Source organism: Poecilia formosa, unplaced genomic scaffold (assembly GCF_000485575.1).
Source record: "Poecilia formosa unplaced genomic scaffold, Poecilia_formosa-5.1.2 Scaffold788, whole genome shotgun sequence".
NCBI lineage: Eukaryota > Metazoa > Chordata > Actinopteri > Cyprinodontiformes > Poeciliidae > Poecilia > Poecilia formosa.
In genome coordinates, this window is record NW_006800727.1 from 98,232 (window position 1) to 119,662 (window position 21,431).

Here is a 21,431-nt window from a genome sequence, read left to right on the forward strand (position 1 = left end):
GCCAGACGTTCCCAGCAGACCCTCACTACACGTTTGAGCCTGCCAGGTCTGACCGGCTTCCTCCCCCACCACCGGAGCCAACTCACCACCAGGTAGTGGTCAGTGGACAGCTCCGCACCCCTCTTCACCCGAGTGTCCAAGACATACAACCACAGATCCGATGAAACGATGACAAAATCGATCATCAAACTGTGGCCTAGGGTGTCCTGGTCCCAAGTGCGCATATGGACACCCTTATGCTTGAACATGGTGTTCGTGATGGACAATCCGTGACGAGCACAGAAATCCAACAACAGAACACCACTCGAGCTCAGATCGGGGGTGCCGTTCCTCCCAACCACGCCCCTCCAGGTCTCACTGTCATTGCCCACGTGAGTGTTGAAGTCCCCCAGCAGAACAAGGGAGTCCCCAGGAGGGGCCTTCTCCAGTACCCCCTCAAAGGACTCCAAGAAGGGAGTCGCACAGACAACAGTCAGAACCCGTCCCCCCACCCGTAGGCGGAGAGAGGCTACCCTCTCGTTCACCGGGGTAAACCCCAACGTACAGGCGCCAAGATGGGGGGCAACAAGTATGCCCACTCCTGCCTGGTGCCTCTCACCATGGGCAACTCCAGAGTGGAAGTACGTCCAGCCCCTCTCAAGGAGACTGGTTCCAGACCCAGAGCCATGTGTCGAGGCGAAGCCGACTATTTCTAGTCGGAACCTCTCCGCCTCACACACTAGCTCCGGTTCCTTCCCCACCAGAGAGGTAACGTTCCACGTCCCAAGAGCTTCTGCAGCCGAGGATCAGACCGCCAGGGTCCCCTCCTGCGGCTGCCGCCCGTAGCACAATGCACCCAACCCCTTTGGCCCCTCCGACAGGTGGTGAGCCCATTGGAAGGGGGACCCTTGTCTCCTCTTCGGGCTGAGCCCGGCCGGGCTCCGTGGGTAAATCCCGACCACCAGGCGCTCACCATCGTGCCCCACCTCCAGGCCTGGCTCCAGAGGGGGGCCCCGGTGACCCGCGTCCAGGTGAGGGAACGCCAGATCCAAAGTTGTAACTCATCATAGGGCTCTTCAGGCTCCACTTTGTCTGGTTCCTCACCTAGGACCTGTCTGCCTTGGGTAACCCTACCAGGGGCATAAAGCCCCAGACAGCATAGCTCCTAGGATCATTGGGACACTCAAACCCTCCACCACGATAAGGTGGCAGCCCAAGGAGAGTTTTTACTTACATTCATTTAAAAAAAATTTTTATAAAGTGAAAAATAAAGAGATTTTTCTGCACCTTAATTATTTCAAAAGTTTCAATACATCCATCAGTACTGAACAGTAATGAATGTTTGTTTCATTTTACAGTGACCGACCCTGTGAAGATAAATTATGTTCGTTATCGACAGAAAGAGAATCAGAGGTAAAACTCTCTAAGTCATGAGATTATTTTCTGCTTCCTGCTTTAAATCGTGTGACAGAAACGACCAACTGTGACCCTTAGAATCAGATGATAAACTCAGTTCAGTTCTGCCTCAGACTGTGTTTCTCCATAGAGGCAGATTTTATGTGTCATAAACCTGNTGGGCAACTCCAGAGTGGAAGTACGTCCAGCCCCTCTCAAGGAGACTGGTTCCAGAACCAGAGCCATGTGTCGAGGCGAGGCCGACTATTTCTAGTCGGAACCTCTCCACCTCACACACTAGCTCCGGTTCCTTCCCCACCAGAGAGGTGACGTTCCACATCCCTTTCTCCTGTTAGGAACAAACCAACAGTGTCATGAAGTGTCATTCGGTAAATAGGTACACTTTAAATAAGAAGCTGCTTTAAAACTTGGATTAGAAGTCCATTAAAAGTGCCAATATTGCATTATTCTGTAAATAATGACACTAAAGCAAAGTTGGCACTTTTAATGTTAATGAACCTTTAATCCAACTTTTAAAGCAACTTGGCATTAAAAATGTCATTATTTATCGAATTACACTTCATGACAACAGTCAGACATTCATAAGGATTCCTTCATGATTATGACAGTGTCATATCAGTCTTATGCACATCCCATTAAATAAAGTGTTACCAAAATGGTCATATATTGAAAGCACAATGTAAGTAGTTTCACCTGTAAAGTGTGTTGTAATGGATCCTTCTGTGTTCTGTAGCCTGATGTAGAACTGATTGAAGTGCTGATGTGTGTATGAAGCATTAATGTAGAAAGTGGCAAAGTAGAATAATAAACGACATTAAGTAACTAAAAAGTTACTTCATTAGCAATTATAATAAACCAAAAGTGTAATTTCAGTGTACTATAAACACATTACTAATATATAAAATATGTAATGCCAATATACTTAACATACATTCTAAGTATATTTTGAATGTAATTCAATCACAATAATAGTACACTCAAAATATACTAATCAAGCATGTTTATGTTACAAAAAAATACTAAAAGTACACTAAGTGTAAATTAAGTTGTCCAAAAAAGTATGTTGAAGTACACTTGGTATACTTTAGATTGTGTTTTAATACAATTTAAATGCTATTAAAATACACAAAGCAGAAAATTAATTGTTCCAAAATGTCACACTTTAAGTTAACTAATCCTAAGTGAACTTGAAGTATATTCATGATTAGCCTGACTTACAGTATGCTGTTATAATTTAACATATTTAGTATTTTTATTTTTCACCAGGGTTTCTTTTCTCTAGATTAAATAAATATTTGGTACATTTCCCTCCTTGTTCAATTAATTTCCTTCTACATCTGATAATCGCGCCTCTGGCTTTGTCTTTATAGATTTTGTCCAACTCCAGCCGTAACATTAAATGTTTTAGATTCTTCTTCAGATAGCTTTATGTCTTTAGATGATCCCATAATCTTGGAGATTATAAACATCTTTTTCCTTTTTTTTTATGAGTTATCATTTTACTTATTCTTATAGACAGTTTTCTGATTTCATATTTTATAAGTTTCCAACATTTACCAAAGCTTTGGAGAGAGTTAGTTTGGGTCCAGAATTTCTTTTTGACAGTTCTAGGGATTTATTGGTGAATTCTTGGTTTTGGAGCAAAGTTTTATTAAATTTCTAATAATCTCTACTATGATTGTGGCTGGTTAATTTCATATCTATTTTAATAGTAATGATTTGTGGTCAGTAAGAGCAGAAGGTTCTATTTCTGAGTAAATCACTTTATCTGCAATATCCAAAGAAATCAGCCAGAAGTCTAGGCGTGATTGTTGTGATCTGTCCTTGTTACTCCATGTGTAAATATTGAAATCAGCCTGTTTATTTCTCCATATATCAATTAGGCCTATTCTATTAGATAGATTCTAAACTGGATGCTGAGCCGTTTCTTGGTGGCCATCTGTTTGCACTCTCGTCCATGATGGTGTTATAATCTCCTCCACATATAATTTTAACTCCAGGAAAAGAGGATAATAATAAGTTGATCTTGATTTCTGTTTAAAGTACGGTGACATTTTATTTTTATACATTTTGTTTTGATAAATATCTGTAGATATTTATCAATATAAATTGTGTCTGATCAATATCAACATATGCCACTGCCTGCCATGACACAGACTAAAGGCTGCTACGTCACATGGCGGAGTCCCTCTGATTGGTTGATGTCCAGCTGCAAAGGTCCAGCTCCAGCTTCGACCGCTACGCACGAGGATCTCTCTAAAGGCGTAACACTAGACGGGCGAGACTTTGACGGGCGTCCGGAGAGACTTTGCATGTAAGCCGGAAGTTCCTGACGCTCAAGTCGTGTTCGGTCTGAACGCAACATTACAAGACGTAGCTGATGGTAGTCGGCGTTGCCCCCAGTTTCCTATTGAGAAATCCTACTTCGTAGGGCGTTCCCGTTGATTTTTCCCCTGGGAAGTCGGGATTTCCCAGTTTTTCATTACCACTGGAACGCATCATAAGCTCCACCTTCACCTCCACCCTTTCCGCCTCTGCAGGGCTCAGCACGCTGTGAGTTTTCACTTTCTCGGAGTTAATTTATTCTAGTTCCACCGCTTTTCTAACAGCTTGTTGTGTTTTAAGTTAAACTTCAGTGTTTTTATGTTTCGACAAAATGTTTTCCACGTAGAAACGTCGCATGAATCCGAGCTTCTACCGGAAAGACCGAACCAACCAGGAAATGGATTCTTCTCTGACTGCGTCTCTGCTGCTGCTGTCTGTGGTCTTCATGCAGTTTGTCNGCCACAGTCTGAAACAACAATCCTCTGACCCAGAACCGGCCCAGGCCTCCATGGGGCCCTGAGTCAAATCTGGTTCTGGGCCCTCTGGTTCTGCTGCAGTCATCTGAACAATCAGACGATTAGATCCTTCAAAAACCTGCTATAAACTTATTGCATCTCTGGCAGAGCCCCGGGGCCCTAAGCAGCCGTTTAGTTTGGTTATGCCTTGGGCCGGCCCTGCTCTTCAGCTTTAAATCTCCTGATTGGGTCTGAGATTAGAGGTTGTGGCTTTAAGTTTGGTGAATTAGTAAAGTCCATGCAGGAAACTAAAGTTACATCAAGTATAAAACAGGAACAAACGTTAAAACAGGAGTCAGTAATTTGATCCTGTCATGGTTTTATTTCTGAGGATGATTTCTGGTTTCTCTCCAGGATGGAGATGATGAGTCCGTTGGTGGTGAATCCTGAAGGTTTCTCTCCCCCAACATCAGATCTTCACCCAGCGAGCCTGAAAGACGATGCTGAGGGAAAAGATGCTGAGGAATAACTGATGAGCTGCAGAAGCTGAGGCTCAGATGTGGATCCACGAACATCCTGTTGTTCATCGTTTAAAGTCTTTAACATGGCCAAACGTTATATACTCAGATTTATGTGTTTAAAGTGTTAATTTAAAAAAAGTACAAAGTTGATTTTTTTTATGTGGAACATGTTAATTCAAGAATACAAAATTAAACATTTCAATCGTTTCTGTGTGGATAACGAGAGTAAATTTTTATTCTTTGAAATTTATGAAGAAAATTAAACTACAGATCAAAGCTTTGAGCGTTTACACTAGTGGTTCTCAATGTGGGCGGTACCGACCCCTGGGGGGCATTCAGAGGACGGCAGGGGGCGTATGTTTTCTACACTCCTTCACCCTGACCTGACGTACCTTCCTTCGGGGGGTGGGACGCCGATGTATGTTTTCGCATCCATCTGAATAATGTGTAGTTGCGCCACTTGCTGTAAGTGGTCCAGTATGAAACAGGTGTGATAGAACAACGGTACCACATGACTTTTAAATTTCAATAATCAGAATGCAGAAATTGTTTCCGTTGTTTTAAAAGATTTATGTCAGTCTGGCTTTTCCCCATCGATACGCTTCCCGACTGCTGCGCACCATAGGGGGTTAAAATAATAAAGACGCACATCGCGCAAAACTCTGAAACAGGAGAAGCTGGACATAAAACGGAGCGACGAACTAGATGTGAATTATGGCATAAAAACAGAGAATCCGACGCTGAACAGTGAAAAANCTCTGTTCCCCATTGCCTGAGACATTCGTTGAGCACATCGTCCATTGAGGCTTTGTCCTTGATGTATTTATGGATCTTGGATGTTTCATCCTGGACAGTGGCTCTCACACTCACTAGTCCTCTGCCTCCTTAACGATAAAACAATTACAAATTTCTTATTTTAATGGGCTTTAATTTTGAAGTTACACCTGGCATTTGCTGTGTGTCTCCTAGAGATGTCCCTCTGCCACCCTGAAGGGAGAAAAGACTTTGGTAACTCATTGTTTCTGGAGGCAGAAAGACATTCAGTGTGACCAACGTGGCCAAAGCCTACAAGTAAAGCTATATTCACACTGCAGCCTGAAGTGAACCAGAACCAGCTTTTTCCTTTATGTGACCAACATCTGATCTGTTCATGACAGTCTGAACAACACAGATCTGATTTTTACAGATGCAACCCAGACCACTTTTACATCTGGTTATAGTAGTTCTGGGTTTATCATTGTTGTTTAATTTTGTTTCATTGTGACTTTTTGTTTGTCTAGTTCAATTAGTTTTAGTTTTCAGAGTGGGATTGTTGATGGCTGCCATAGCAATGCATTGGGAGGGCAGTGACTGACTTGTGAAACATAACCTAATTGCAATATTGCTCTGACATTTTCGGACATGTCTGCTACCGCTGCGTTAACATCCCCTCACCAGCTGTCAGCTGGCCGGGCGCTCCAGCTTCGGTTTACTGGAGGAGAACGACAGACTCCCGACACATTGTTTTAAATTCTCCCGCTAGTTTTCCCCAATGAGTGGGAGTTAAACACCGATATTATTCAGACAGGTAATATCTAGTTGTAAAATATTTGGTTTACTAAAGTATTTCCTTTATTCCTGAGCACAACGGTTTGATTGATTAAAGTTAAGCCTTCAAACATACTAGGTTTATGTAACTGTAATGTCTTATCTTAGATCTGGAGAGTATTTGAAAATGAATAATTTGCTTATTTCTTGTGCAATGTCTGAACATTTTATAATCAAAATAACAGATTTACTTTTTACTGTATAACAGCCTTTACTATGAAAGGTGAAGAATAATACAGAAATCAGGAGTAATACATGACTGAAAAACAAACTTCGGCTCTTTTTTTCTTCTTCTCTGCTTCGCGCTGTCACGGTTGCTTGGCAACATGAGGTACGCTGAGGTGGGGGCGGGGACAGTTGGTGGAGGCTGGACCTGTCCTAATCCACTGCTTTTCTCTTCCGGTTGTCGTTTATTTGCGGTCTGCGAAGAACCCGTCCCATGTAGACCGAGTCCTTTGAAGGATGCAGACCCTGAATTCGGACACAGCTATAGAAATTTGTCTGCCCCTCATTCACATGACAGTTGGCAGAGACCAGAGCTGCACTTTACAACTACAGCGATGGTGAAACTCTGAGTTACTACAGAAGGCTGAACTGGCATTTTGGAATATCGAAATATCACATTCACCGAACACCGAGAAAAGCTGAATGCTTATTGGCCCCCTGAAAAACGACAAAAACCTGGACATTATCATGGATCAATAAATGGGCGTGTTGTGCTGCTAACACTCAGGTGGAAGTCAGAGCTCCGTGCTATGGTGGCCGACAGGTTCAAACGCGCAGCAACAGAGAAAAGATGCAAACAAAAGAAAGAGATGCATCCCTCCTGCTTTGCTCAATCAAAACAGCAGAAGATGCCTCAGTACTGAGGGATATTGTTGTTCTGATCGATGGACTATTGATGTGAGGGCTCCACAGACAACGATTTGCAAGTAAGATGGACATATTATTGTGTATATATTGTGATTAGAATATTACTTTACTGTATTTATGTCCACCGGCGAGATACCAGCTAATGCTAGCTGCTTTAGCGCTATAGTGCTTGGTGTTCAGCCCCCGCTCTGAAAGCTAACCGAGATTATCTTAAGTTTATTCTCTAACATTGACTTAGATTATCTGATACAAGAGCCTACTATGGAAATGAAACAATATATATTGTAAAAATCATAACATTACATGTTATAACATTCATCAGCAAAGTTTATACAAGTGGCAATGGCTATTTAATTAATTCACACTGTGGAAGTAAGTTACCTCCCAAATCTCCCGTTTTTATTTTGAAGGTTTCCTAAAGACACGATGTGAGGAAGAAGAGGGAGAAATGTCTTTGAGAGACAGATTCACTGCAGCACGGATGAATCTCACATCGGATTTTGGATCCAATCACTCTTAAGCTAGAACTGGTCGGCTGAAAAACATGAAAAAACCTGTAGGTGTGTGTGCTAAACATGTATAGCTTAATATTATTCAGTATTAATGATTATTTATTTATGTTTATATTTATATAAATATGTATTGATAAGAAGAGAGCGGTCCATTAGGTGTCTGTCCTTTTGTTACGTCTATGTGAGAAACGGCCTGGTCTACGGAAGACGGGCCATAGCCTCCCGCTAGCTGCCTAGCCTCCTGCTAGCTGCCTAGCCTCCCGCTAGCTGCCTAGCCTCCCGCTAGCTGCCTAGCCTCCATCTCTGCGTTATGTTGCTTAGCAACCGTGACAACGTGAAGCACAGAGCGGCAAAGGAAAAAAACGGACTCGAAGTTTGGTTTTTTACTAATTATTTCTGTATTATTCTTCACCTTTTGTAATAAAGGCTGTTACATAGTAAAAAAGAAATCTGTTTGTCTGATTCTAAAATGTTTAATGTATTCAAGGGATATTATTCATACTCTCCAGATCTCAGGTAGTAAGACTTTACAGTTAAATAAAACTATTATGTTTAAAGGATTAACTTTAATCAGTCAAACCCATTTGCTCATGAATAAATTAAATACTTTAGTGAACCAAAACCCTTTACAGCTGTTACCTGGCTTATTATCCGTGTTTCACCTCCACTCATAGGGGAAAACTAGCGGGAGTTTTTAAAACGATTTGCCGGGAGACATGCTTTCTCTCTCGGTGTACCGAACCTGGATCGCCCGGCCAGCTGACAGCAGGTGAGGGGAGCTGCTGTTAATGCAGATGTAAATGCACATCTCCGAAAACCTCGGAGCAATACTGCAATTAAGTGATTTATTGATGAACCGAGCAGATATCTGAGGTCTATACATCTACATTCTCGCCTAAAAACATAGTAAAAAATCATTTTGTGTAATTTTAAGTGTAATACAGCACAAATAATTGTGCCGCTGCTTTTCTGAACAGTCATTTTTAGGATGCAGAGCCTAAATTCAGACACAGCTGTTTTTGTTCGACTCCCTCTAGTGGTCTGGAGCACTTCCGTTTTCAGCACCTTTTCTTTTCTTTTGTTTGCTGCATTTCATTTGTGGTTGTCTTGTTTTTTTTCTTTGCATCTCTTTTTTTCTTTGCGTCTCTTTTTCTTTGTCTTTTTTGTTTGGTGCATTTTATTTGCTTTTTGTTTGTGTACATAGCACTTGAGCTATTTCTTTCACTCAGGTTTAACATTAGCACAAACATTAGCAGTGCGCTGCCCCCACTAGTGCACCGCCTTGCACTAATGGGGTGCTAAAATAAAATCCCTAAAATAACCTTTTAGCTATTTTTTTTTTCATCTTTTTAGCCATTCTTAGTATACTGAAGAAATGAAGGAAGTCAAATGAAGACAACATGCTACTGACAGCATTTAGGCTAACATTAGCATTTTGGCTCATTTTAGCTTACAGACTAATTGTAACATGGCATAAGTCCATGTTGGTAAACATGCTTGTGATTCTCCAAATGCTTTTGAGTACAACGTAGCTAAACTTAGCATTGATGCTAATTTTTAGCATTAGAACGAAGGGTTCCAACCGACGGACACACTTTGGCAGTCCCTGTTAAATTTCTTCGGAAGTTTTCTAGTTAGTTAAATATAACTTAGCTTTAGTTTACTTTTTATTAGTGTTCATTTTTCATACTTTGGTTAACTTTTAAGAGCAGAATTCAAAAAGTGTTGTAGTTTGATTATGTGTTCATCTATTGGGTAATTAATACTCAACAGAAGATGCTATTTTCCAAAAATGGATTCAGTTATTATTAAACAACCAACCAGGGGCGTCACCATCATCATCAGAGGGGGACGACATTTTCAGATGTATATTAAGTGATTTATCACCATGTAACTTACAACAGCAGTGCATTAGTGATCACTGGTCACTGAGAGCCTCAGAGCAGCATGAGGGAACACAGTCTAGATCAACGTTTCGCAACCTTTTTTGGGCCACCTACATTAATCATAGCTCTTCTTCTCTTCAGTGTTTCTGGTGGTGCAGCTCTGTGCTGCCTTCAGGAGAATGGGACATCAGAGCATCATCCATAAAACTTCACCCACATGGCATTTAGTGTGGCGGAGCCAGAGGGGAGTTCGGGGGAGCTAGTGCCCCCTGGACATCTCAGTGCCTCCCCTGATGATTGACGTGTAACAGCACCAGGTCATTCCTATACATTATTTTGAATCGTTCTAAGCCAACCTAATATCTAAAAAAAGGAAAACAATAATAAATATATGAAAACAAAAAAAAAAAACAGAGGGGCCGACAATGTTGGTAGTTAGGAGCAGAGGTTGCGCTAGAGTTTTTTTTGTTGTCCGTCAAAGAAAAAAATAATTTTATTTCCAATTTGTAGTCATCAAACGAAACATTTAGTATTTCTCTGCAAGAACGTTTTTGAAATCAGGTAACATTTCACCAAATGACGTGATTAGATCCCGCATCACTTCCTTCGGCCTGCGGGAGAAAAACCGCCAGACGCTCCAAAGCCTCTGGTCCGTTAAAGCGTCCAGATCAGAGATGATTCTCTGACAGAAATTGTCCTTAGAGTGATTAATAATGAGCTCCACGATGTTCTCTGTGCATAAAGTTGAAACTGCCTGCGCACCAAGTGATTAGCTATACGCTTTATCACAGTCTGGACAGAAACCAGCGAACTGTTCTTATCAAGACGAGGGTGAGGAGGGAATCTGACATATTACATCATTTAAGTTTTTACTGGTTTTGTTTTTAAAATACCATTAACGTAAACAGTGAAACTATATATTGTATACTAGGTGTTTGTCATCTCATGTGATTGGAGCGTAACTGTGGAGCATTTATTGTCCAGCGCTCTGCGCTTGTTTCTGTCTAACAGACATCTGCACTTTCATTTCTTTCCTTCAACAGTCAGCTGCTACTCTTGTGAGTTTTTCACCCTGTGCGCGGTTCGACCATTCGCTTTTACAAGGATTTTTTTTTTTTTTTTGTGGTTTCTCTTCTCCAAAACGGACAGATGTTACTTATGTCTGCCGCGCTCCTCCTGAGTGCCGCTCTCCTTCTGGCAGTGGGAGCGTCACGTTTTCAGCTCCATTTGTTAAAACTGCAGGATGAGTTCTGTTTAATTCTTCGCAGCGGCGGAGCCGTGTCCGCATTGGTTGTGCAGCTGTAGCGACTGCGCATCTTACAGTCTAATTTCTGCACCTTTATTTATTTCCTCAGAATAAACTGCTGGTTCCTCTGTTTAGACTATAAATAGATTAACACAACGTTGCATTGTCTTTAGTTTTCTCTGTTCTGTATGGACACTGGAATTTAACGCGCCATTTCAACTAAAGGTTTGTAATGCGCTTCCGAACCAGATGCTCCAAAGCGTCCGGTCCACAACTGTCAGCTGCCGGTCAGAAAGACGCATTTAGTTCAGAGACCATGAGTTGATATTCAGAAAGGATATTTTTTTATTGATTGATTTTAGTTGCCTCTGAGACTAAATCTTTGCTTAAAGTCTTTAATGTCTTGTTGAGAAAAAGTCGAGCTCAGCCCACTTCCCCATGCTGGAGATTTTAGTTTAATAATAACAATGAATAAAGTTATCTTTAAAACTGATTACACAGGTGACATCAAGACCCAACAGTAGAGTCAGACGGTAATAAAATTAATCTGGTTGTGTGTGTTGTTATTGTGTCCTGCTTTAATTCTACTTTTTTCTATTTAATCATAAAAAATCATAGTCAGACAGAAAGAGAGTCATGGAACAGGAAGAGCAGGTTTCCTGGAAAAGGAGGAAGTTTCCAGCCTGCAGTGATTAAATATAGTTCAGACTGCTCATTTTGAGCATTAAAGGTTTAAAGAATAAAATCTAAACATTTTGAGTAATTGGATAAAACCCAGAGTGAAATACTTGAATTAATAATGATAACTTATAATTAAGCCAATAATTAATATTGGTTTAACCAGTGGTTGATGTTGGTTTGATTATAAGAATATTTACACGTAGTCTTAAACTTATGGAAGTACTTACAGGTGAAAGAAGTGACTGTAACATGGGGTCAAATGATTAGAATAATGAATTATTCTTGGTTTCTTTTCAGAAATGTCTGTAATAACTCACATCATGATTGTAATAAGAGTAACTAATAAGTAATGGTTATTATAATATTATAAATGAATGCTAAATCAGAGAAACTAAAAGGTTATAAATGTGATTTTGACATTGAACTTGAAATGGTGTAAAATGTGTAACTGTAACTAAAGGTCACTGATGTTGTGTTGGAGGTAGATGGTAGGTGAAAGGTCAGGGGGAAAGAGGAACTGATAGGAGAGCGGAGGTGACCAAGGCCTTATTGCTAAATTTCAACTTTCCTAAGAAAAGGTTAGACACAAGAGGACTGTTGAGCAACTTGGGACATTAGTACAGACATCAGGTCATGTCCAAAGATGGTGATGGATATGAGATCATCGGTCCAAGCAGTCAGCCAATGAAACAGGCACAGCAACAAAGCTAGCCAATGCAAATGCACTAAAAGGTGGATAAACCCTTTTTAGGGTTAGTGCAAAAGAGGAATCTTTGGTTGGATCCTCCAGGCAGCTTCGGGCCAAGATCGAGATGGACAAAGAACTCTGCAGCTGAAGAAGAGCTGGAGCCACAGAGCTGAAGACTGTTCTGCACATGGGGACCAACCCGTTAGCCCCGCAACATGTGGCTTCAAATTGCACTTTTCTCATCAGCTGGGTTCGGGACCCCAAAGACAAAGATAAAGACAAAGACCGAGGCAAAGATGAAAATAAAGACAAAGAACAAAGGCAAAGAGGAAGAACTGGTGTGTTCCTTCCGTGAGACCAGCCCGTCTACATCTCGAAAGACCAGAAAGATCGTGAGACGAGGAGAAAGGAGCTACAGAGCTGCAAGACAAGAAGGAGAGGGCCGCTACGAGCATGAGGAAGTCACCCTGAGGCCCGAGATCTGCCGCTCTGACTCAGTACTCTTCCTGTACTGGGAGCCTCCTGCTGCTGCAACACCTTTTTCATCATCAGGCCAGTTCTGGGGTTCAAAATGCCAAACTCCGTCCGTCTCTCTCAAAGTTTTCTTTTTTTAGTTACAGTGTCAGCATTAGGGAAAGATAGGCTAGATTATTGATTTTACTTATTTGATTATTTCTGTTACTGATTTAAGCTGTACTGACCCTTGCAAAACTGCCTTACTAATAAAATAATTAGCATTAAGAAAATCTAAAAGATGTTGTGGACATTCAGTTAATGAGTCACCTTAAAGTTCTTTGATGGTTGTAAAATAGTTATGAAGTTTGATTCTGGGAGGAAAAAGTGGAAAATGTTTTATAGGTTGCTTTTAGCCAAAACTAAAACAACACCCTTGGGACTCGCCCGAGTCACTAAAACCAACCTGGTTCAGTAACAAGTTGTAATAAGAGAGAGCGACCGTTAACAGGTGTGCTCTGTGAAACTAGCTGATTCTGGGCTGCTCTATCTGGCTAGTTCACAGGGTGAAAAAGGAGGGACATCTGGATGGAGGTCGTTAGAAACCAGGCTAGTCTTTCTCGCACCCAGCTTAAACTGAATGTCCTCTATATTCTCATCTGTAGTAATACTCTGGAGTTAGAGGCCTCTCGGACCCGTTAGACGGAGAGCTGGGAGCAACATCTCCCTCCTCTCAGAAGGGGAAGTAGAGAAGGGGGGGTGTTGCGCATCAACAGTCTCCATGTGCACCAGGGTGTTAATTATAACCTGTCAAATGACGGAGGGGTTTCAAATTTTCCAGTCGTTTAAAAAAAACAACTAAATATTCCATTAATGAGACGTCTGTCTCTGTCTACATGTGTATATATGCATATATTGATCTATCGACTAGATAGATCAATATATAGATGTATACACACACATCATTTTAATTTTTGCCCCCCTAACTTTAAAAGTCTATCTCCGCCACATGGCATTTATTGTGCAAACCAGAGCTTTCAGTGGAAAAACTAAAGTTCCTTTTAATGAAATAGAAATATGAGACAGAAACATGGATTATATCTTTATATAGATCTGTCTATTGATTATAGATTAATAGTTTTACTGGACAGAAATTACAAAGAACAAATCTGGTTCTTGATCAAATCCTAATGAGTCAAAGTGAAAGTGTCATGGAGTCACTGAACAGCATCATGACATTAAGACTGACATGAAAAATAATATTGAAGAAATAAATATATCAAATCTAATTAAAGCATAAATAAGTGATCAGTTATTTACTGTTATGGTCTGTAAGATATGTTTATTCTCAATATTAGATATGGTCTCAACAAACCCATGGCACTTCAACAATATTATTTTACCTTTTATCTGGAAATAGTGTCTGTTTATTCTTGCCATATGGTCCCCTGTATTATTGCTCGAAGTCTTGCCATATAGCAGGGGTCCCCAAGCTACGGCCCGCGGGCCGGATCCGGCCCGCCACGTCATTTGGTCCGGCCCCCTGAACAATACCGGATCCGGCCCGCCTGCTCATACCAGAGAGCATTCAGTGTTTTTTTTTTCATATATTGTATTTTCCGGTTTATATGTGGATTTTTCTTCAACCACCAGGGGGGGCTCTTGAGCAGATATGAAACTTAGTTTCCCCTCAATGGAATATATACCAGTCAGTCCCAGTCACCGTTTCACTCACGGTTTTTTCCATTTGCATTCTGGGTAAAAATCTATCTAAAAGTGCGAATGTGTCGTGGCACCACCCCCCCCCCCCGGTCGACAAGAATTTTCTAAGGTTTTTTTCTCCAAAAACTAAGACCGGCCCCCGACCACAGAAAGGAACAGCTATGTGGCCCTCGCAGGAAAAAGTTTGGGGACCCCTGCCATATAGCTTTATTCCTCTGTATTTACTTTTGTTTCTTAATCTATTTGATTTTGTTCCAAGTACATTTCCATGTAGTTTCTTTTGATTGGTATTGTCTTGGTTCTTATTCTTGGTTTATTATGTCCTCTTTAGTTTCTCTTATTAGTTCGCTTCTCATTTGTATTGACGCTCTTCACTCATGTCATTCTCCTGCTGCGTCGCCTCATCATGCATTTCACCTGATCTTCCACTCGTATAAGCTCTTGATTTTTAACTGTTCAGTGTCAGATTCTCTGTTTTCATATTCACATGTAGTTTGTTGCTCCGTTTTATGTCCCGGTTTTCCTGTTTGAGTTTCCTTTTTGCCCAACCCGCGTGTCTTTTTTCTTTTATAATCTCCTATGGTGCTGAGACTATCGACGGGGAAAGGCAAACTGACATAAACCTGCTACAACAGTGGAAAAAATCTCGGTATACTCATAAGTGAGACTTAAAAATACTGGTACCACCGCTGCATGCAGAACCACTTACAGCACCGATGTTAACTCTATGAAATGAAGGCTATGGCCTGAAAGTGAATCACAGCACAGCCGTTAGCTGGTGTAACACTGAACTGATAGTGCGGTGAAGCTGCCATTAGCAGGAGCGTGGGGCTGCACCAAGAAGCTAACAGAAAAACTGAGGAGAAGAAGAGCTGCCATCCATACAGTTGCTGCCATGCATGTTTCTAAACTGGTGTTGTGCATGTAAGGTGTAAAGTTTACCTTCTACCAAACGCCCCCAAAAGGAGTCTCAACGGCCCCATTTTGTAAATATTTCTGCCAGCGCCCCCTGCCGTCCTCTGAACGCCCCCTGGGGGGCGGTACCGCCCATGTTGAGAAACGCTACTCTACATATTTAACTAGATCAGGGGTCACCAACCTTTTTGAGACTGGGAGCTACTTCACAAGTCCAGAGTAACACGAAGGGCTACTTGATTGATAAAGACATACATTTTCTTGGCTAAGCCTTTATAACAATAATATGTATATATGATTACATGCGGTCTAATCATGTTAACTTCTCACTGTAGTTATCAGTAATAATTTACCATGGCAGATATGGTTAATTGACCAGAGTTCTCAGTTCAGAGTTTTAAGTTTGATTTATTTTTGGAGCTTTTCTGTGTGATTCTATATTTCCTCCAAGTGACAGACAGTATGGATTATTGCAGCAGCTGCTGCACCTGGACGCACTGAGTACCTTGAGATTTTCCTTTAAATAATAAAAAAAAAGAATAGTTATTGTATGTTTTATCTAACTCTCTTTACTATTAACAAAATTGTAGAGAAAAAAGAAGATATTGTGTCAAAGCATCTTGTACGTAGCGCACATCAGTCTGTGGGGTCAAAGGGCAGGCAAAAGGTTAAATCTGATTGGTCAGTTTACTTTTGATAATTTGGCGCTTTTTCTGTTGCTAAAAATGAATGAGCTCCTCCAGTTGTCCTAAGATCCACCTGAGCTTTTTACCCTGCGCGGTTCTGACGGGTCGCCGGTTTATTAGCCTTTTGTGGTTTCGCGAACTGAAAAGCTGACGGGTCAAAAAAAAAAAAAAAGTTAGACAGGTTGGAAACTATCACTGCACCTGACCTGCAAGAGCATAACCACCTCTCCAACACAAAACCAGCACAAACCTAAACCACAAAATCAGCGGACTTTTATTTATTTATTTTTTTAACAAACGATGCTAAATAATAAAGTCATGAAAGCAAAGCCGACCCTGTGATCCACGGAAAGAGGGGGATGTTGATTCCCAGGTTCAGGTGTCAGACGTCCAGAGGAGGAGAAGGTGATGCAACATTATTTGCTTCATTTCTTCTCTTTTGGGGACGTTTTGACTAGATTAGATTGTTTAACCCTCAGTTTGAGATGCTCAGTTGGAGCGGCAGATGTCAGCTATCCAGTGACCCTGCTGCGGCAGCAGAGAGCCTCCGGGTCGGACCTGCTGCGGCAGCAGAGAGCCTCAATGTCGGACCTGCTGCGGCAGCAGAGAGCCTCCGGGTCGGACCTGCTGCGGCAGCAGAGAGCCTCAATGTCGGACCTGCTGCAGCAGAGCGTCCAGCCGGTCTACAGACCAGAGAGGTTCTGAATGTGGACGTTTGCTCTGCAGACAGGAATCAGCAGCAGGAGCTGCATTCACAGAGTAGAGATGCTTTATGTCCATAAGGCGCTTTCACAAAGCGGGCGGCTCCACTGGAGGACGGCTGCAGCTGGACCGGTACCGGTACCGCTGGTACCGCTCTAAGTTCTGCATTGAGCTCCAGGATGATCAGTCTGGATGAATCTAAACGCTGATCGACCATCAAATCGATCTGATCTGTGATCAATCCTCCTCTGAATCCCTCAGATGTTCTCCATCAGAGCCAAAGCTCCTCAGGTAGCGGCTCACCTGGATCAGCTGCTGATGGACCTGATCGTCTCCTGATCAGAACCGAACCATTCTTGATAGCATGGCTATCTGATTAATGCTGGTTCTGATTGGCTGTTTCTGACTGAGCTGAGTAATTCTAAATATCTAAACTCTTTTTGTTGTTTTAAGTTAGCTGCTGCTGCTTTCACCAGACGTTCGGTCTGAGAGTTCGCTGCTGGGTTTAGCGTCGCTCCATTTGTGAAGCAAATACTACCAGTTGTGCATAGCGGCATTTCAACAGTTGGATCAGAACCAGCATCTTACACCGCTAGCTTGAAGACTTGAATTATTATTATTATTATTTTGTTCTTCTGTCGTTTTGTAGGACAGAACTTTGACTTGGCAGGAAATGTAATATTTTTGATTATTCAGTGTTGCATGGCTGTGCTTCTGTGTTTAATGATGTAAAGCACTTTGAAATGCCTTGCTGCTGAAATGTGCTGTACAAATAAAATTAGATTTGTTAATGATGCAAAATGAAAATTCAAAAACATAAATCTGCAATGGACAAAATGTTCTGTTTGGTGTTTTTATGAACTTTTTTGTGTGGGAAATGTTGTGGGGTTTTTTGTGTTTAATTAGTTCAAATGGTCATTGTTGCACTTGAACTAATCTTTGCTCTGCGCTCCTGGGGCTTTTTACTGCCCCAGGAGCGCAGGAGCCTTTTTTATTATACTAACTGACAGAAACCAAACTATTTATAGATTTATATGCAGAGAGAATATATATATTTTACATATCCAAACATCAGCATCTCAGCTTACAGCAGGGGTGTCAAACTCAATTTCACCGAGGGCCACTTCAGCATATTGGCCCCCCTCAACGGGCCACAGTGACGGTACAAATCAGGAGAGCATCCCTGCTAAAACACCCCAGACAAAAGGTTGACTTCCCTCATTCAGTTCTGTAGAGGCTAATAATGAGTCAATGGTCCAGGTGTGTTAGAGAAGGAACCATCTAAAGCTGCAGATGGTAGCTCTGGAAAACTAGACTTGGGCAGCCCTAGCATTAATGTATAAAAATACAATGTTAAAAATAAATTAAACACCTCATATTGATAAATAACTGATTTTATGCATTGAAGTTTTAAATATTACATTTGAGTTTCCATGGATGTAAAATTACTGCTCAGTTTAAAAATTACCATATTTAAATCAGTGTTTAAAGGTGAGCAAACAAATAATAAAAACAAGTCACATGGGCAGACATTATAGACTTTACACAAAGATTTAGTCTCAGAGGCAACTGAAATCAATTAATTAAAAAAAATCCTTCCTGAATATCATCTCATGGTCTCTGAACTAAATGCGTCTTTCTGACCGGAGCTGACAGCGAGTTGAAGAGTTACGGACCGGACGCTTTGGAGCGTCTGGTTAGGAAGCGCATTACAAACCTTTGGTTGAAATGGAGCGTTAAATTCAAGTCTCCATTACAGACCAGAGAAAACTAAAGAGAATGAAATGTTGTGCTAATCCATTTGAGGAGCCGGCAGCGGATTTAACAAATGGAGCCTTCTGGGTTCACGTTACCCAGGAGAGCGGCGCTCTGGAGGAGCTGCAGGCGTAACATCTGTCCGTTTCAGAGAAGCGAAACCACGTGAAAATAAATAAATAAATAAAAAAAATTCCTGGTAAAAGCTCACACCGGATCGCACAGGGTAAAACACTCAGAGTTCAGTTGATCTGTTTGGATCAGACAGATCCAACTGACTGATGAATTAGCGCAGATTTTTCTGCAGATGGGAACCAGGAGGAAGTGCGTTCAGACCCCAGCGGGTGAAGTGATGTTAATTTAAGTGAAGTCACTTAATTTAATTTATTAAAAGTTATTGGGGCCTCAGTCAGTGGTTTTTGTCACTACGAGAAAAATGTAGATACATTTATCTGCTTAATTTGTGATGGGATCTGGATTCACGGTGAATATTAACTAAACTGGATAAAATGCGACTAAATATCCGATGTTAATATGATTATAATTTCACGGATAAAAATAGTACATGACCGATTTTTTTTATGTTGTCGGTCAAGATAACGGATAACAAAAAAGTCTAGCGCCACCTGCCGCCCTGACACCAACTCACACATCTTCATTCAGTCTTACTTGTAGATCGATTTTTCTTTTCTTGGACGTTTTGATGTTAGTTTGTCCATGTCTCAGTTTTATTCGCTGGGAAAATCAATAAGCAGCTTGAGGTGACTCTGCTGCTCTCTAGTGGCGAGAAGCCGTAATGTTGGCTGGTAACAATCGGAATGCATTATGGGAGATGTAGTTTGTAGTCAATTCGTGCTCAAAACATATTTTAAGTCAATCATTGGCCTATAAAATGCTGGGCGGGCCACATAAAATGACATGGCGGGCCACATGTGGCCCGCGGGCCTTGAGTTTGACACATGTGGCTTACAGCCACATTTTATAGAATCCAGTAACATTGATGGTCACTTTACTCCCCGACTGCCCCAACTGACCCAGAAAAGGTTTTGTCTCTTTAATATTTGCTATATTAAAGACACATCATATCTCATCTGCTGTGTAATTCAGCAGGTTTTGCCAACCAACTGAGGGAAGCTGGAGTCAGAATCACATAATTGAAAAATACAAAGTTTGATTCATTTGGTCACACAGAAGTTACTTATTCTGCTTTTTAAATGTTTAATAACATTTTGATTGATACAGAATCTCATGTTAATGTTTTCAGCACTTGATAAAATCAGACAATAAAAGGCAACTATGTCATTATTCTTCACAGAAAATATTACTTTATTATGAAACTGTTTTCATGTTTTCAAGCATTCAGCAAATACAGGCTGATTCCATAAATTAGAAAATGACTGAAAAGTTCCTCTGTCAGCAGTTCATCACCAAGTGAAGGACATTATGTAGATTAATTAGATTATGTATGTTTTAACATATTTATAGTTTGTAGTATGTTTAATACCTGCTAAAAGATTGTTTTCAAAAGGTAATAATCTGACAAACGTGATCAGGATATAAATCCCAATTTATTGAATAAGACTGCCTGGCATTCACATTTAAGTTTTGCCATTATTCTTAGCACTAGAAAAGAAAAGGCCTTCCAGTAACTGTGGGAGCATCAGCGACTCCTCCCGGCTCCTCCTTGTACCCACCAACTTGCAACGTCTGTGAAATAAATATTACCAGTAGCGCGTAGCGGCGGTTCAAAAGCCAGAGCAGAACCTGGTCTTTTTCCAGCCAGCTCGAAGACTTGAAATATTTTTCAGTTTATTTGTTGAGCTTTCTGGCTGTGATGCTAATAATCCGGATGAATGTTTGTAGTTGTGCGCTGCTTTACCTGCTGTCTGGCTGCTCCAGGTGTCATTTTTTCCTTGCTTTGAGCCTTGATGTAGCCAAACTCCGTAAAGTGTTTGTTTTTTAAATGTCAGATTAGATTCCTTGTGTTGACAAATTTTGACTTGCTTCACTCCCGAGGTAATTTACTGCAGCAACACGCAAACTTCCCCATTCACTCTCAGATCATTACAGTTCCACACAACAGGACTTGCTGCTAATATTATATAACCAGGATGAGGAGAAGTTTAACGTGGGACATCTATAGCAGGAGACACTGCGCTCCATGTGACCCAACCACAGAAATCAATGTTACTTCAGTTCATGCTATCTAGTAGTGGAGAAGTAGGAAAGTAAAAGCACCAGATTAATATTTTTACTCAAGTAAAAGTAAAAAACTACTGCCTTTTAAAAATACTGAAGTATTAAAAGTAAAAGTATTTGCTGAATGCATCACCCAATCCCTAATACAATATCATTAAGTGAACAGATCGTATTTAATTTTAATACATCAGAAATGTGCCATTTTAATGAGCAATGCCACAGATAAAGCATGTTTTTATTGCTTTTAGTCTCTGTAACATAGTTTAGATTTAGATTTACATGCAACCAAGAATGTAGTCAAGACCACCTAATCTGACACCAAGACCAAGACCAGCACCCTGCGCTACATGACACAATAAAATTAAGTGCACCTATCGAAATTGCTTCTCTAATTGATCTGAAAGATCCACATTCCCATAAAAACACCTAGATATTAAATACTTAGAGCTGAAATAAATTTAACCAGTGTCAATTCAAACTCTTCTTCATTCTGTTTTGCTTTCATCTCTGTGCTACAATCCGCAGAGGTCTCCTGCCATCCCTAAAAGGATAACGCCCTGGGCAGTTGCCCATATTGCACGTCAACTGTCTGCACCATTAAACATAGCATTTAACAGTAAACAATGCTCAACTATGAACACTGTCCAAGGCACAATAAGCAAGAAATAACCAAGCAGAAGGAGGTGGCTGTTCTCATCCTCCCTCCTGCTGCAACGTCTGCCACCACGACAGGAGACGAAAACAATCACAGAGCAATGAGCATGCTCTGTGTTATGTTCTTGTTTTATTTATTCGCCAGTTAAATAAATCTATATATATATATATATATA

The 21,431-nt window shown here is 41.0% G+C and overlaps 1 protein-coding gene across 2 annotated transcripts in view; it reads left to right on the plus strand.

The window, feature by feature from the left end:
• The first annotated feature begins 3,556 nt into the window (after nt 1–3,556).
• Nucleotides 3,557–21,431, plus strand: part of LOC107834826 (hepatitis A virus cellular receptor 1-like) — a 27,551-nt gene continuing 9,676 nt past the window's right edge. The window contains exons 1-3 of one of the 2 annotated variants that reach the window (XM_016666745.1): nt 3,557–3,948; nt 4,067–4,177; nt 20,292–20,301. In XM_016666745.1, coding sequence (XP_016522231.1) covers nt 4,076–4,177; nt 20,292–20,301 — 112 coding nt within the window. In that variant the 5' untranslated portion in view covers nt 3,557–3,948; nt 4,067–4,075. The other variant, XM_016666744.1, reaches the window with a different exon arrangement.